The 16,979-nt window shown below is 48.8% G+C and overlaps 1 protein-coding gene across 1 annotated transcript in view; it reads right to left on the bottom strand.

Annotated features, from left to right (window-relative positions):
* Nucleotides 1–5,220, bottom strand: part of LOC115317529 (venom metalloproteinase antarease-like TtrivMP_A) — an 80,346-nt gene extending 75,126 nt beyond the window's left edge. The window contains exons 1-2 of the mRNA XM_040217196.1: nt 5,166–5,220; nt 2,980–3,155 (exon numbers count right to left, since the gene is read on the bottom strand). Of these exons, the coding sequence (XP_040073130.1) occupies nt 2,980–3,155; nt 5,166–5,220 (231 nt within the window). The remainder of the gene's footprint in view (nt 1–2,979; nt 3,156–5,165) is intronic.
* Between the last annotated feature and the right edge of the window lie 11,759 nt (nt 5,221–16,979).

Genomic DNA, 16,979 nt, shown 5'->3' on the forward strand with positions numbered 1-16,979 from the left:
CGGAGAAATTCTTCCGCTAAATCTAGCGGGGAAAATTTCTCCGCTAGATTTAGCGGGGAAATTTTTCCGCTAGACCTAGCGGGTAAATGTTTCCGCTAGATTTGGCGGGGAAATTTTTCGGCTTGATTTAGCGGGGAAATTTTTCCGCGAGATTTAGCGGGAACTATTTTCCGCTAGATTTAGCGGGGAAATTTTTCCGCTAGATTTAGCGGGGAATTTTTCCCGCTAGTTTCCGCTAGATTTAGCGGAGAAATTTTTCCGCTAGATTTAGCGGGGAATTTTTTCCGCTAAATCTAGTGGGAAAAATTTTTACGCTAGATTTAGCGGGGAAATTTACCCATAATGCACCGTGCGGTTACGCCGACGGCGACGGCGACGGCGATGGCAACGCTGACGGCGACGGCGACGCCGACGCCGCTCAAGCCGGAAACGGGCCCCTAAGAGCTGCGCTCTAAAAAGTGAAAGCCGTTTACAACTCCCTGTAACGCCGAATTGGAGCGCAGCTCTTGAAGAGGAGGAGGGAAGGGTCATGAAGGGAGGGTAGACCCCTCCTCCACCGCCCCTCATTCTTTTATATACTCCGGGGGGGGTCCCCTGACCTCGAGGGGAAGGGGTCACGTGACCTGGGGGGTGTAACGTGACTTCGGGGGGAGGGGGGTCACGTGACCTCGGGGGGGGAGGGGGTCACGTGGGGGTCACCTTGGGGGTCACGTGACCTTGGGGGTCACGTGACCTTGGGAGGGTTCGCGTGACCTGGGGGGTCACGTGGTCTTTGGGGTCACATGAACTGGGGGTCACGTGACCTTGGGGTGTCATTGGGGGTCACGTGACCTTGGGGTGACCTTGGTTACGCCGCCGCCGCTCTAAAAAGCAACTACATGGAGAGGTTATGAGTTCGGGGAAGCTCATCCGACCCCTTTCCACTTTAGCAAAGCGATGGCTGGAAAGGAGGTGACCTCCTCTCCAGCGTTCGCTCTGCTAAGGTGGAAAAAGGTGGAAAGAGCTTCCACTTTACTTTTAACTTGTCACCGACTAGAACTACGTTACTCCTTACTGCGATTTTAAAGGAACACGTTGCGTCAGCTTGAAAGTAACGCGCTCTTTTCTCGTTAGCCTGGATGTGTCAGTTTTATGAAGCAGAAGGGGGATCGGTGGCCGAGTCGGCTAGCGTACACCAGATCGGAGCTCGTGGAGTGAAAGCTCGCGCTGCAGAGCCCCGGGATGCTGGGTTTAATCCCCACCCCGGCCCGTTCCGATCTGGATGAACATCCTACCGGCGTGCGGTCGTGTATCGCTAATGCGTGGTGCATGTTAAAGACCCCAGGCTAGCGGTTGTACTGCACTGGCTAAACTGCTCATCTACATACATCTACATTCATAAACATACACGCACCCCCTATATGGAGCAGTGTAGCCGCTTTCAGCATTTTTCGTTGTCAGTATTTTCTTGATTTTTAATCCGCTTATTCAGAGTAGCTATACTCGGATACCTTGTGCGCATAATTTTATGGTCTATCTAATTTTCTCCACCTGCAAGTTACAGGCGGGAGCTGCAGGGAAAGTTATGGCTTGGGTACTTTCGTTGTTCGCGTTCATCTCCAGAAGAAACTAAAAGCCGTTAATCGTTACTTCATCAAAAGGTAACGTTCCGCGTTCCTTTTCTACCTAAGTAACTAAAGGTCGTTCCTTCTTCACCAAACAAAGTCAATGCACACAACTAATGCGTTTTATATAGGTCTGGACTGAAGCGCCGAAGGATAGTCACAAAGTGAAGGAGGTAGCGACATATTGAGAAACAGCGCAAAAAGGACGGTACACAAAGTAGAAGAAGGACGCAGGAAAAACGCTGACTAACGACCAAAGGTTTACTAGAACTCCCACGCGCGCACAGCGGCACGCACAAGCACATGCTCTTCTTTCTCTTTCGAAGGAGATAAATGCCAATAAAAAAAAATTAAAAAAATCTGAGAAGACAAGGAAAAGAAACTCCTACGGCGGCACTAGAAGGGCATTGCGAAACGTGTGATTAAAATAAATAATAAACGATTCTGACAGCGCCACCAGAAAACGATAAGATCATGCGCTGCGTACACCTCACGTTGATACCACGTGCACACCGCGTTCAGGACACAAACTGTACCTTCACAGATCGCGGGTGACAGTATACTAAGGACGGTCACAATTGAGAAATTGCAATTCCCTGTTGGTCAGATGCAGTGACGCGACACTAATGCAGTGATCTGGTCCACAGGCAAGTATACGCGCCGCTTCCATGATCTCTCTCTGCAACTTGCCCCTCATGCGTCCCACTACCTTTGTGTTGTTCAACGCAGGGGAACACTTACAATCCCTGCAAAGTATAGGTAGATGTGAACCGTGACCACTGTCGAGCTGTTTCTCAATATGTTGTTCAACCAACCAGTCGAGCAAGCTATACTGTTGAGGTAACGACAACACAGCGCGCTCCGTGTTGTCGTTACCTCCTTCACTTTGTCCCTGTCCTTCGGCGCTCCTATCCAGTCATGAACCAACTAGCACAACTGAACATTTTGCTGCGTATAGGCCTGGTTATTAGTAGAAACCAAAAACTTACACGAGTACAGTTAAGACTGCTTACGTGTAGGAAAGCGAAAGCCATTTAACGACGACGTGTAGGACAACCTCTAGGACGACGTCAAGAACTACGTGTAGGACGACTTCTAAGACGACCTATAGGACGACTTTAATGACGACGTCGAGAACGACGCCTAGAGGACGATGTCTAGCAATTCATTTTGGTTCCTTTTAATTCGCTTTCTTGATTTTATCTCCTCTGATTCGCCTGAGTGGTCACATAAACGTTTTGGTACCTTTCGTGTCCCCGACGTGCTTTCACTCGAGGACTTTGAAGGTCAGCTGAGCGATGAGACATATAAGGATTTCGCCTTAATAAATTAGCCAATGATTAAGTGAGTGAGTTTGTATGGTGAACACACTTACATGTTGCTCACTGCCATTGCCTTGAATGACGACAAAATCTTCGGCTAGGACGGCGCTTTTCTCCAAGGTCAGTACAAGCCCGTCTTCGATACGCAGTAGTTTTTCACCGTTGATGCCCCTCGCGTCGAGAAGCATGGGATATACGACACGCTCCAGAGGGGTTGCTTTAAACTTATCTAAAACAACACCTGGAGAAACGTTATCAAAGATGCAGAGCAAATTCTGTTCAGCACATGAATTTCATTTATAGTTATATTTATAGAAACATAGGCAAACGGTAGCGGTCTTCCCTGATTTCATTCGGGCAGTTTTTAATTTAGGTATGATAGAAGTAGTTAAGAATTGGAAGCATTCCCACCTGTCGTTTATCATTGGCGTGAAAAACATAAACGTCACTCTGACATGGATTGCTATGCACAAGCGAAATTAATGCGGAAAAGTAGAAGAAACAAACAAAGTGTGTTGTTTTCCGTGCTTTTTTTTTTTTTTTGGTTATTGTCATTCTGATTGATGTGCAGATTCCTCCTTCCAAGAGGCATTAAATAAACTTCGTTTCAAAGTAATGTCATTTCGGCAATCATACCGTACTTAAACTAATCGTTGATGCCAGCTATTCCATGCTTTATCTGAAATCCAAGAAGACGCTTTCTAAAGCGATTAACTTTCTTAGGATCTTCGGGCGGCTTTGAAATATTTCTGGCCGTCTATTTTCTCTGCAAAACTTAGCGGGGAAAATGACGTAATATGACTTGATGTCCCGTGGCCTCAACACTAATCGAGTCTGGCCGCTAAATTTAGCGAAAAAATTTACTTCACATGATCATGTCACATGATCTATACACAAATTCAGTTTCCCCGCTAAATTTAGCCGGAACAAAGACTTCACCCGATGTCATCGGACTCCCACACAAATTCAGTTTCCCCGCTAGATTCAGCGAAAAAATTGCCCTGGCATGATATCAGCACCAGTTCTGTTTCCCCCTAAATTTAGCGGAAAAAATGAAATCACATAATTTAATATTACGTTACCTCAAAATCAACTCAGTTTTCCCGCTAAATTTTGCTGAGAAAATAGCGTCACATAGCTTGATATCACGCGACCCACAGAAATTGAACCTACCCGCTAAATTTAGTCGGACAATGGACCCGTGACCTGACGCGGCTCTTTCAGTTATGTCGGCGGCTAATCGCTTAATTAGACAGCCACACAGTTGGCCTTGGTCGTATCTTCGTCCTCCAGAAATGTTAAAGCAGTCCTCGAAAGAGCGACGCTATATCGCCTGAGCTTCTTGACGCCGTCTCTAAAGCTCGGGAAAGCGCATTTTCGGATCGTTAATATCATCCATTGCGTATTCCTCGCAGTTTCGCACCTAGCACCAAAACCGCGTCTCCCACCTGGGAGCTGATACCCAATGGTTAAAGTGTTTCTTGATTGCATTCCCGTCGTATGTCTGACGGTTCGAACCATGCCTTAAGCGCGAGACACATGCGCGAAAAATTTATCCGATCCGACGTCCGATCAGGCAATACGACTGCCTGATCCGAAAAATTTGGTCGCTTCAGGTGTCGGATCGGCGATCCGACGTGCGTCCAACGCGCCAGATAGTTTCACACGGCGGACGGATTGTCGGATGCGTCCAACCAATGACAGCACAGCTAGCGCGAACGTCATGATGACGCACTGAGTCTGGCGGGACGAAGCGAACGCGATAACGGGACAGGCGAGGGGAAGCCGGACGCGTGAATCCCGCTGACCCATTTGAGAAAGATGGCCCAGCAAAGAATGCACGAGCTCGTAATTTCGCTCGTGCGAGTTGGACCGTCAATCTCGGACCATAGATGACCTCCGGAGTCCGCTGGAACGCTTGGATCTCCTGGGTCTTGGGAGGAGCCGAACGGATCGCCGTGTCGCATGCAAGGTCGGAAGCGTGTGTCTCAAACTGTCGCGTGCGACGATTCGGAGCGGCGTTCGGACTGTCGGATCGGACGTCGGATCGGACGATTCTGCCGTCCATGTGTCTCGCGCTTTAGGGTTGCACTTCGAAAGTTCCCAGAAGGTCGAAATTAATTCTCTGTCTTCCGTTGGGCCATGTCAGATAACCTTCGTTAGTTTGGCCCGGAAAAAACAAACAAACAACAACAACACCGAATTTGACTTTGAGATGACATAGAGAACAACCACTTACCACAAAATGAAGTTTCTAGTATAATAGCAAGCAGGAGCACTCTGTAATAATGCATGTCGTTTTTTGCTCATTTAGCACGCTAGATTCATCCCCGTGCGGTCAGCTTTTCTTTCGAATGATTCAGTCTGCCGTCAGCCTTTATTTTTAACGCCCGCATCGGGCGTCGATGTTTCTCTAGAAAGGTCAACACATCCAGTAAAAACGATGGCGCGGTGTTTACAGGAACTGTCAACATCGTGTAAACGTGTTTTTTTTTAGGTGTTGACCTTTCTCGAGAAACATCAAGAAACAATAGACAAGAGCAAGCTTATTCCTTCACGACCATACAGATTCCGTACAAAAGTGCATCAGCTGTTGGAAGCTTTGGAAGCCCTGCACAATGGTGGACACAAGAGCAACCAGAAAACCTTAAGCTCTGACAATGGTAACATTTCCGGTTTATTGTCGAATTCTGTATAAAATTTGGGAACAAATAAATAAATAAAAAAGAACCTATTAAAATCTTGGTTTTGTGGCACCAATAAATAAAACACGGATTGCAGAAAGCGGAAACGCCATGAGGGTACGACGTTAACAGCGGGGATAAGATGCGAAAGTTCAAAATCGCGACATTACCTGAATCAAGAGATATTAATGAAACACGAGATTTCTCTCTGATCTAATATTCGTAAAGCCAAGGAACGGCATTCTGGGCGTCAGTGACGTTTCTTTCAAGGAAAAATGCAAAACAATATGTTTTTTTCTTGTTGTTTTGTTGCTGACAAGACTTGATTGTCACTCAAGCAAATCATACTGACGCGCACACTATTACTGCCGTCTTATTTTTAGTGTATTGATGACATGGCTTCGAATCTGCCTTTTTCTTTGCATGCTAAACTTTTTGCGGATGACTGTATGTTATTTTCTAAAATTACTACAGCTCGCGATCAAGAGTTACTAAATGCGTCTTTGGGGTAATCAGGCACGGCTATCAATGTCAATAGGACGGTGTTTTGTTAATAGCCCAGACCAGACGTTCGTCGTCTTGTCTGGTTTGCCTCATGCGCTTGGCGTTTTATGCACGATCTTCATCGGTGGTGTTTGCCGCCCGCTGCCACCGCTGACAATATCGATGCCGTTCCCGCCATTGCTCTTCGTAGGCGCGTTACTCCCCATTGCGACAAGAGAAGTAAAATATACCTATTGCTAAATTACCCAATCATCAAGGAGAATGCAGGGAATGGTGTTCCACACGCCGCGCGTGCCGGCGTCTGCAGCACTAACTGTTCTAAAGCAAAAGCCTAAAACAAATAGTATCTTGCACGCGCGTTCATCGAGGCTTTATATTGGTTATTTACTTTGAATCTTTTATACGGGGAAGGCGTGCGCGTGCGGCGCCTGCGGTAGTGCAAGCGTAGAGTTTTTGGTCACGCACACGAAAAATCTACGGAATCCTAGCCATAAAGAGCTTCGCTATCTAATTCAAGCCCCGACCAGGGCGCCCCCAGCGGCAAACGGGTCCGTTGCATCGGGGAGCTTCTGCAAGTCACTGCGTTGGTTGTGCGTTGTAGTGGGTTAGCGCTGTAATTTCTGAGATGGCTATTCCGCACCAAGAATGCCGCAACAATTGCTGCGTGGTCGGCAAGATCGCGCACGGCACGAAGTACTACATCGTCCTTCGAAGCCGTACGAGGCGGAGTACTGCGCGGCCTGAGTGCGACTTGTGCATCGAGGCAGGTACGTGGCGTTCCTTACCTCGCAGTTCGCATTTTCCTTTAAGCTACTGACGAATAATGCGATTAATTTTTTTCTATCCAAGCGACGATGGAACAGCGTCGACACCGACGGCAAACTCTAAAGTATCCGGCAAATACTTCACCGGAATCGAGAAGTGGAATGCGGTCGCCCACCCAAGCCTACCCTTGGATGTCTCCAGCAGCTCACGGGAAGACAGTAGTGGGAATTACGGAACGGCGCGAAAAAAATCGCCCAGTTATTAGACAGTTTTAGTGGACCGTACGCCATAGCTTTGCGTACGCAAGGAAATTGCGGGTCGTGAGTGCGCATGCGCAGAACGCAATAAAAGGGCTAGCGTATTGCGTACGCACGCAACGCTGGGGATTTTGGGTTGCTGGCTAGCGGACGTTAGCGGATTTTGCGTTGCTGGACGCTCTCGAGAGATCTCGGACCCAACGAGAGCGCCAGTTTCAAGATGGCGGTTGCCTCGACTGGCGCAGCAAGTGCAACGTGGTGTTTTCGAAGTTCTGTGTTACGTGAAATTGCGTAATGTTCAGCTCGGCGATTCTTTCTGGGACCTACCGCGGTCGAATCAGATCGCCGTGTAGCTGAAGGAGTGTACAGTGAAAATGTACGCCGCTCGGAATGTGCGTCGACGCTGCGATCTGCTCAACGCTAAGCCTATTCTCACAGTCCATCGCCGACGGACGAACGACTCTAAAAGAAATCGCCGAAGTTCTCGCTATGCACTGAACATCAGGGTCATGAATTTCATTCCGCGATAGCATTGATAAAAGGTGCCGTTTCCACGGGACGAGTGACGGAGGCTCCGTGATCGAATTTGGCTACGCACTCGTACTCGTAGCCCCTGTACCCCGCAGAAAAGCGCGCTTAACGAAGCAGCTGTGGCTTGGTTTATTCTGAAATAAAATGACTGGACACTTTTTTTCTTCTTCAATATTTCTTTCCAGGAGCATGGTTGCGCTATAAGCACGCGGAATTCTACGGCTCTAGCAAATTTAACCAAGATCATGCCCAGTGTTCACTCGAAAACGTAACGCACAACTAAATTCGGTCCAAGCAGATCATTTTTAGCGTACGCTATCCTATTGCGTATTGCGTACGTAAGATCCAGCAACGCTATACTAAAACTGTCTATAGTCAAGCTGATTCAGAAATAAACGTACATAATTACCGCAGTCCACTCAACGCCAACTAAATTTTTTGCGGGCGCGCTTAATTTTGTTTGCGGAGTACGGCACTCCGTGACATCCGCTTGTCCGTCGAAACGAACCTCCTTCACGTCGTACACGCGGCCAGATGAGGGAGTTTTCCCTTCGTCATATTGGCACCACGGAAGAAGCTTTCTGGATTTGTAACCGCCTTGAACCCCGTCGTGACCACCACGGGAACACTGTACGCTGTGCTGCTCATTGCCATAGACCCATTGCCTTCAGGCAGGAGGCGCGAGCACGTCCGCAAGACGCGACCATGTTATGCTGGCAGCACCACCCAGGCGGCGCTGTAACGTTCGAATTTGCACGTGCTACGTTCGAATGCAAGCATCTGCCAGCATCTGTAAACGCGCGATAACAAAACGTATATAAAGAAACTAAAATAAAAAAAACAATAATTCTGCAGCTCGCGGCGTCAGCGTCCCATTAAACATTCCTTTCAACTTTATTACTTTATTGCTTTCTTTCATGGCTTCCGTGGGCCGTATGTTTCACTTTATTGATAGCGAAGCCGAAGCTACTTGCTAAAGCATGTTCCCCTGAACGATGCTCGCACTGCACGAGCGCGTGTGCTTGGCAGGGACACTGAAAACTCGGAGCTCGCTCTTCTAGCCTCTGTTACGCTGGCACTTAGAATGGAACGGAGTAGAAAAAAAAAACTCTAGTGTGAAAGCGTATTGACGCATGTTCGAAACGCGAGCCAAATATTCTATTTTGCTTGCCTGGAGCGCTGCTCAAAACTTGAGAGCTACGAGCATATAGCTTCCCCCCGATTATTCTGCACCGGCCACCGAAGAAGCTTTCCGCTTTCGTAATCGCCCACTGTCCTCTGTGCTGTTCGTTGCTATTTTTTCCCGATGATTTTGCGCCGGCGGCACCGGCTACCGAAGGAACTTTCCGAATTCGTAACTGCCTTGAATTTCGTCGTTATCACGGCGGCTGTTCGTCGCCATTGCTCCCCGATGCTCTTGCGGCGGCTACCGCTAGGTCGCGGAGAACAATAGGCGACCGCCGCGACACGGCCGGCTTGTTCGTTTCCTATGAGATAAAGCCTCAAAAGCTGCATACTCGTGTCCAGTCAGGTGACAAACCGTCAAGCCATTTCCGTGGTTGCGTGCACCAGCTGCGTATTTTCGGCACCGATTTGGTATCCAGGGGGCGTGGCAATGACGTCACGGATGTCAAAATAACATCTTTTATTTTGACATCTTATTTATTTTGACGTCAACAACATGTTTTAGGGGCGAAGCTTCTTAGGGGCTAGCCTTGTCCGTATGTCCGTCCGCCGTAAGGTCACGACCACGTGAGCACGTGCTCCCGTGCTCGTGTAGGGCAAAAAAAAACAAAAAAAAACCGCATCTCCACGTGGTGAATGATGTTGATTGGGGCGAAGCTCTGGTCGGGCTTGTCTGCGTAGACGCTGAGACGCAGCATGTTGAACCTTTCGTTCGTTTTCATCCATGTCAGAAAGAGAATGTGTGGTATGGAACGTGGTTATATAAACAATTTTTCAAGGAAAGGTAATTTTGTGGCTTAGGCGTCCTATGCGTTCTATCTACGTACTTAAAAAATGTTTCTTGAGAGGGTTCAGAGTCCCTCCGAGTCGGAGGTCTCGAAAGGCCGGCACGCCGAAGTCTTTCGACTATATACGCATTTGGGCAGTTGACATCAGCGTGACATGGATGAAAACGAACGAAAGGCTCGGCATGCTGCGGCTCAGCGTCTACGCAGACAATCACCACCAGAGCTTCGCCCCAATCAACATCATTTACCACGTGGAGATGCGGTTTTTTTGTTTTTTTTTTCTTGGATGCCGCTGACTGCATTTTTAAATGACGGTCGCTCGGCGTGTGTGTGGCCGGGTGCTCGGCGGCTCGGTGGTATCCGCGCTGGTGCGTGTTGTCAACGTTGCCGCCTGTACTCGTCGCGTTCTCAGGAACATCAAAATAAGCGTTCTCCATTTTCAAACTTCGCCCGGTACCGTCCGTCACTCCTGTTGCAAATGAAGATTGCGTGTACCAGAGGCGACAGAGCCCAGCCGCAGTAATTTCGTACGCATTTTTCTAGAGCTGTACCTGTTTGTAATACGACGGATTATCAGCCTTGCATAGAATAGCTGCGAAGGCCGTGCAAGCGGCGAGCGAGTAGCCTTGACTGGCATGACTGCACTCGCTGCAGGAGCGCTCGTGCCGCGCGATCCAAAGCAACGAGCTCGCACTTTTAGCACTGTCGTCGACAGCATTCTTTTTTTTTCTTTTTTTCGGTGTTAGTCGTAAAAAATAAATGTCGTAAATATAAAAAAAAAAATATTCGAAAAAACAAAAAGGAAACCTTCACTGCAGATCGAACCCACGACCACTCGCGCATGAGGCAGACATTCTAACCACTACGCCACACTACAGCTTCGGGAAATCACGTTTTGACAACTCTTTTTATACGATACTTTCGGGCGGCACTTAACGCGGAGTACCCTTGGTGAAGTACCGTCGGACGGCACTTGAACGCTCTGCAAAAGTGCTGTCGGACGGTACTGTAGGACTGTAGTCACTACGAATCTTCTTTTGCAACAGGAGGGACCGACGGCACCGGGCGAACGAAATTGGAAAACACTGTTTCTGGATACGCGACGAGCACAGGCGGCACATCGACCCACATCAGCGAGTACACCGCCGAGCCGCCGAGCACCCGACCACGCGCACACACTCGCCGGCCGACCGATGTTTCAAAATGGAGTCGGCGGCATCCAAACTAAAACGTGTTTACTTCAAAGAACACCAAATGGAATCTGGACGTCCGTGACGTCACTGGCTGCGCCCCCTGGACTTCAAATCGGTGCCGAAAATACGCAGAAGCGTGCACCACTGATCTCCGGGGGTGTATCTCAAAACATCCCATTCGCGTTTGAACCTAGCGCGTTTCGTCCCATTCTCATTTGGTCCTTCTCGTTTGAACATTCTCATAAAATCCGATTAAGGTTTTTCTCAACTGGGCCCATTCTCATCTAATGTGGCGATGCAGGCGAGTTGGTTATGCATGTTGAAAGTAGTGAAAGCGCACAATAAAGACGAATACGAAGACGGAGAGGCAAACAGGATTCTCATTTTGCCCGTTATCTGAAAACGTCCCATTGACATTTGAACCATTGCGGATTTCGTCCTATTCTCACTTGGTCCGCCTCGTTTGAACTCTCTCATATGACCCGAATCAAGTTTTTTTCAACTGGGCCCATTATCATTTTGCTCGTTATCTGAAAAAGGACCATTCGCATTTGAACCTTGCGTATTTAGTCCCATTCTCACTTGGTCCGTCTCGGTGGAACATTGTCATAAGATCCGAATTGTTTTTTTTCGCAACTGGGCACATTTTCATATTGCCCGTTCGCGCAACGACCGAATGGGACTATATGTAGCTCGGCAGGCTTCTGCCGTCGTTATGCCTTCGCAGCTTTGTACGTGAGTCTTACCTTGCTTGGGCACCCAACACACCATCAGATATAGAGTTGCACAATAGCTAACCCCACCCCTAACTTGGTCGAATTCATTTTTCTACATTCGAAGAAAGGGATATCATCTTTTACCGACAAACATCCTGGTTTTATTTTTCACACATTTTTACACTCGTACAACGAATCAACGGCAACATTTTCACGCACTTATGTTTCCGGCTAAAGCTGTCAACAATGCTTACAGCCCAGAAAAAGCTTGAGCGAAGTTTAGAAATTGAAAAAGCGAGATGACGCCGCTGTTGAAACGGCCTTCAACTCCGCCAGTTTTCTGTCTTTATTAGCCCACTTGCGGCCTTGCGCACGTACGGCTCCCCCGTTTCCAACTTGAAGCAAGAGGACTCTTGTTTGGGCCTCATCTTTCTTGATTAAATCAATGAACGCAAAGGGATTCGGGTGCGCTTTTCCCGACATGCCTTTGATTTTTCGATTCCATGCCTCCATGTGGTTGTTGGTTCTGGGTCCCCTGTTTCCGTGGTGGTTCCATTGTTCGGGTTGGAAAATGCCACTGATCCACGTCGCATCAAAGTAATCGAGTACTCCATTTAGCTCCGGTATACCGAGCAATATACCCAGCTGATGCAGAAACGGCCAGGCGCGAGGGATGTCACAAGGCGGAACAAAGGAAAGTACCACGAGCTTACGAATGAGCGCCCCTACTAGGTTATCACTAAAATATGCGCTTTGGAGCCCAGGGGGGCTATGTTGCACGTTTTGGACTCCCAGGAGACTAGGGAGAAGGAAGTGAAGTAGGTGTGAATGAACGTGTCTTAGCAGCACCATGCAACGCGTCATCAGCGACTCCACCAATCAACATCCAAAGAGCGTTGTTGACGTCACTTCCTTCTCCCTAGTCTCCTGGGAGTCCAAATCGTGCAACATAACTCCCCAGCCCTCTGAGCGGAAGCCCGTACTCTTTGCGCAAAGTGAAAATGGCACCCGCGATGAGCAGCTTGAGGAAACACGTCGCGCAGGCCACCAATACGCGCCTGCTCAAAATCCGTCATGAAAATATCAGGGGTCGAGAACACAATCCCAGCCGACATGAATGCAGCTTTGAGCCCTTGAAAAGCACGGACGTAGGTTTGTCGTGACCGACCCGACAACAGAACGTAAACCGCTGCGTTATACACGCCGTCGGTTACAACATGCAGGGTTACAAGTTGGTCATAGATGTGGGGTACAACAAAAAGCGTCCCGTCCGCAAAATAATTTCGGCTGACCACAGCCGCTGCATTCCATCTCGTGTAGCGAAGGCAAGTATGCAAGACGAGGGATCACTGCGGTCGTCGACGACCAGGAACGGCTCTGTGCTTTCTGTCTTTTTGTGGGCGTCGTTGAGTTGCAGAGTGGAGGCTGATGAAGGAAGCGGTGGCTGCGCTGAGCGCCTTTCCCGATACATCGTATCCTTCAGGGTGGCAAACGTGGGTACATCTGCTGCGACTTCATCTGGCCCCTAGAATAAATTTAGTGATTTGGCTTAGCTAGCTTTGAATACTACTTCTTTAGACGTGATAGATGTAATAACTTAAAACCTACTGCAGAGCAAGTTCGGAGAAGTTCTTCTTGAAACAACCTTGGCACGGGCGTATGGGGGTTGCATGCCGCTGCCTTTTTCAGTGCCACACGCAGCTGGTCTTTCGCAAGTGTCGCCTCGTCTGGTGCATGGTTATGATCGTTTATAAGTAAAAGGAACTTGAATGGGCAATGACACTTTAACTGCCTTTAGGCTTGTACTAAGTGGTGCTGATAAGAGTATGTAAGGACCGAAAACAAATAGCAGCGATTTCTATCATGTTGGAACAGACCGTCAAAGACAAATCTAATATAGCAACTTACGTGATCTGCTTTTCACGTCGTCTTCTTCGGTCAATATCGAAGCGGCACATCCTGATGAAGTGTAACGGCAACAACGCCACGCGATCATTCTGTTTGCATTCTGTCGTCGTTAGTAATACTTGTAGCCTTCAAGGTAAAGACACTTTTTTTTTTCTTGCGTTTCTCTTAGAGCAAACTTGTCCATCTTCTCTGACTGACGTCTCGCTGTCGAGTGAAGCGACGATTGGATCATGTATTTCTGGCTGCAACGTTGACGGTTCAGCGTTTTATGACTCAGCTCCCGCCACCCACGACCCATCCCGGACAACAAAAGAACTGGATTCCAAGTCCCCACTTTCTCTGAATCTATGTTGTTCTCCCCACCGGCGTCCCCCCTTTCCCCACCCCTCCCTTCACACACACACACACACACACACACACTTCTCACCCCCCCCCCCCCCCCCCCGAAATATAAATACTATAGGTAACGTAATACGTTTGCACAATGACGCCTGCTTCCCTTTCTCTAAACGAACGCAAAGAAAAGAAACAACACGATGAGCACTTCATATGGAAACTCTGAACAGAAATACCAAACGTATGTGCATTATAGAAGTGGTTGCATTGTCACAAGTCGAGCGACCTCAAAAAAAGTGACATTTCGGACTGTGATCTGTCTGCGATAAGTAGTCGGTCTGTTGTTTTGTCAGCCAGTAGCTTTTCTCGACGACCACGACGCACGGCGCACGGCTAAAATCATTGGCAGAGATATTAAGCCGGTAGCGTGGCGCACACACAAAAGGAAATATTAGTGATTTTATGAATATATATTACCCCCAAAAAACCCAAATTTGGAGTAGAAAGAGTCAAATGTGCTGGGTTAAAGCAAGATATTTTTCAGAATGGTTGTTTTGGAAGGGGCCAAGGGAGAAGGGCGAAAAGAGAACGGGCTCAAATGAGGGGGGTTAAAGTACGAAGGACGAAATGGGAAAGGCCAAATGCAGCAGGTCAAACCGAGAAGATCTGTCTGAGAATGGTTGTTTTGAGAAAGGCCAAGTGAGAGGGGCGAAACGAGAACGGGCTCAAATAAAGGGGGTTGAAATACAAAAGGACGAAACGCGAAAGGGCCAAATGAGACAGGTCAGAGCGAGAAGATCTTTTTGAGAATGGTTTTTCTGAGAAGGGCCAAGTGAGAAGGGCGAAACGAGAATGGGCTCAAATGATAGCCACACGATCTCCGGACGGCCATGTTGCACGTAGACGATTGCGGCTTTGCTAGCGTTACAGAGGCTGGCGGCAGCGTGCTGAAGACACGTTTTCTACTCGTTCGTTGTAATTCGTCGAAGAGGATTTTTAAAACCCTGTGTTAGGCTTGAGACCTGCCGTTGAGAACACGTGGAAATTTTTACGAAAGCGCAGTGCAGCAGGAAAAAGCCGCACCAGAAATAAAGATTTTGTACTACTGACTTGACTGCCATAAGCGCCTAGGAAAAAGAAAAAAAAAACGCGCCGCTGATGCCGTTTTTTTCTTTTCCCCCTCTTCCGTCGCCACGGAACACTGGATCAAGCTCGTTTCTGGACCGCGAGTGCCGCAAATTAGTAGTCAGGGTAAAAGTAAAACGCTGCTCCAGAAGTGCAGACGGCTTCGCGCACTTTGCACTCGCAAAACACATCCAAACTGCGCCCGAACGAATCTTGATCGGTATCCAAGCGTGCGAAGGTACGAAGACGCAGCACTTCGGCGTGCCAGAGAAGCTTTGATCCGGCCGCAAGACCGGCGGCGACACTTGCTTCCGACGAGTTGTGCCTCTACATACGGCTTCACGCACATTGCACTCGCAAAACACATCCACAGAGCGTTGATTCTTGATTGGTATCCAAGCGTGCGTTGGCGCAGAGACGTAGCCCTTCGGCGTGCCAAAAAAGCTTGATCCCTCCACGAGACCGGCGAAACTTGCTTTCGACGAGTTGTCCCGTTTTCCTGCGGCACTGCGCTTTCGTAAAATTTTCCACGTGTTCACAACGACAAGTCTCAACAGTTACACAGGATCTTAAAAAACTTCGACGAATGACGACGAACGGGTAGAAACGTGTCTACAGCACGTTGCCGACAGCCTCTGCAACGCTAGCTAAACCGCAAATCGTCTACGAGCAAGATGACCGTCCGGTGGCTTCGCGCGCGGTGCAGCGAACAAGCGGTGAAGCCAACGAGCCTGAGTCTTCGCTTAGAGCGGTAAACCGGAATCCACTGCCTGCAGCGGAAATGGCACCCCCCGGTTGCCGCCATCTTTCCTGTTTGCCACATTAGTGATCACGTGACGTTGCGATGGCTGCGCCCAGAGGTGGGCCAGATCCGCCAGATCAGATTGGCCAGATCACGGTCAGCAGACGGGCACTCTGGGGCTGCGTTCCATTCGCACTCGAATGGATCCGAGTTTTTCCGGCGGATCAAGACAAGACAAATGCAGCAATGCTGGACGCGGGTACGTTTTCGAATGCAACGGGTACGAGACCTTCACCCAGGAGTGAGATAAAGTTGCGTTCGATTTACTTGCACCTCCTTCACTGGTGCAGAAAAGTGTTGGGCAGTCTACTTCCGGTGTGTGTATTGAGATGCGACCAGAAGTACACCTCCCTACACTTTTCTACACCGGTGCAGGAGGTGCAGGTAAATCGAACGCAGCTTCTATCTGACTTTTGGGTCAAGGTCTCGTACCCGTTGCGTTCGAAAAGCTACCCGCGTCCAGGATTCTGTATCTGTCTCGTCCCGTGACTTGATCCGCCGTAACAGCGGACCCATTCGAGTAAGATTGGAACGCAGCCCCCGGGTGCCCATCTGCTGACTGTGATCTGGTCAATCTGATCTGTCCCACCTCTGGGCGCAGCCATTTTAACGTCACGTGATCACTAATGTGGCAAACAGGCAAGATGGCGGCACCCGGGGGGGGTACCATTTTTGGCCGCTGGTTTACCGCTCTAAGTTTACTCAAGCTCGTTGGGTGAAGCGCGATACAGCAATTTTCATAGAGATCAGTGGCGTGCACACCGAGATCAGTGGTTGCGTGAGATCAGAGCCGTATATGTAGAGAGTTTGGTCAATGGGAGACGCGCGCAGAGCCAGGGTGTGCGGCAGACTCGGAAAGGGGGCTTGGCATGCTCTCTTGACCAACCAAAAGCCGAAAAGAATCTCCTAGCGGTGGTAGCGAGAAACAGTTCTGATCGAAGGTCTATGTTCGTATATGGTTTTAAAAAGTGCGTAAGAGTGAAGTGTAGTAACTCTTTGTGGTTGAAAATAAGGTTCACCTGTTGTTTTGATCATGATCATGCAGAAAGATGTAAGAAACGAATGCGCCGCTCAACTCTGTTTTGCGCGGACAGAGTGTCACCGCTCAGACGGCAGATTCCCGGCCCTCGGCGTTTGGCGTACGGATTATGCCGATCGTTCCGCTAGTCGCACTCTTCCATCATCATTTTTGATGAGCGTGATTGAAACATCACGTGTACCATATTTTCAGCCATCGAGAGTTACTCCAATACAGTCAT

The sequence above is a fragment of the Ixodes scapularis genome, unplaced genomic scaffold (assembly GCF_016920785.2).
Source record: "Ixodes scapularis isolate PalLabHiFi unplaced genomic scaffold, ASM1692078v2 PGA_scaffold0__279_contigs__length_252992795, whole genome shotgun sequence".
Taxonomy (NCBI): domain Eukaryota; kingdom Metazoa; phylum Arthropoda; class Arachnida; order Ixodida; family Ixodidae; genus Ixodes; species Ixodes scapularis.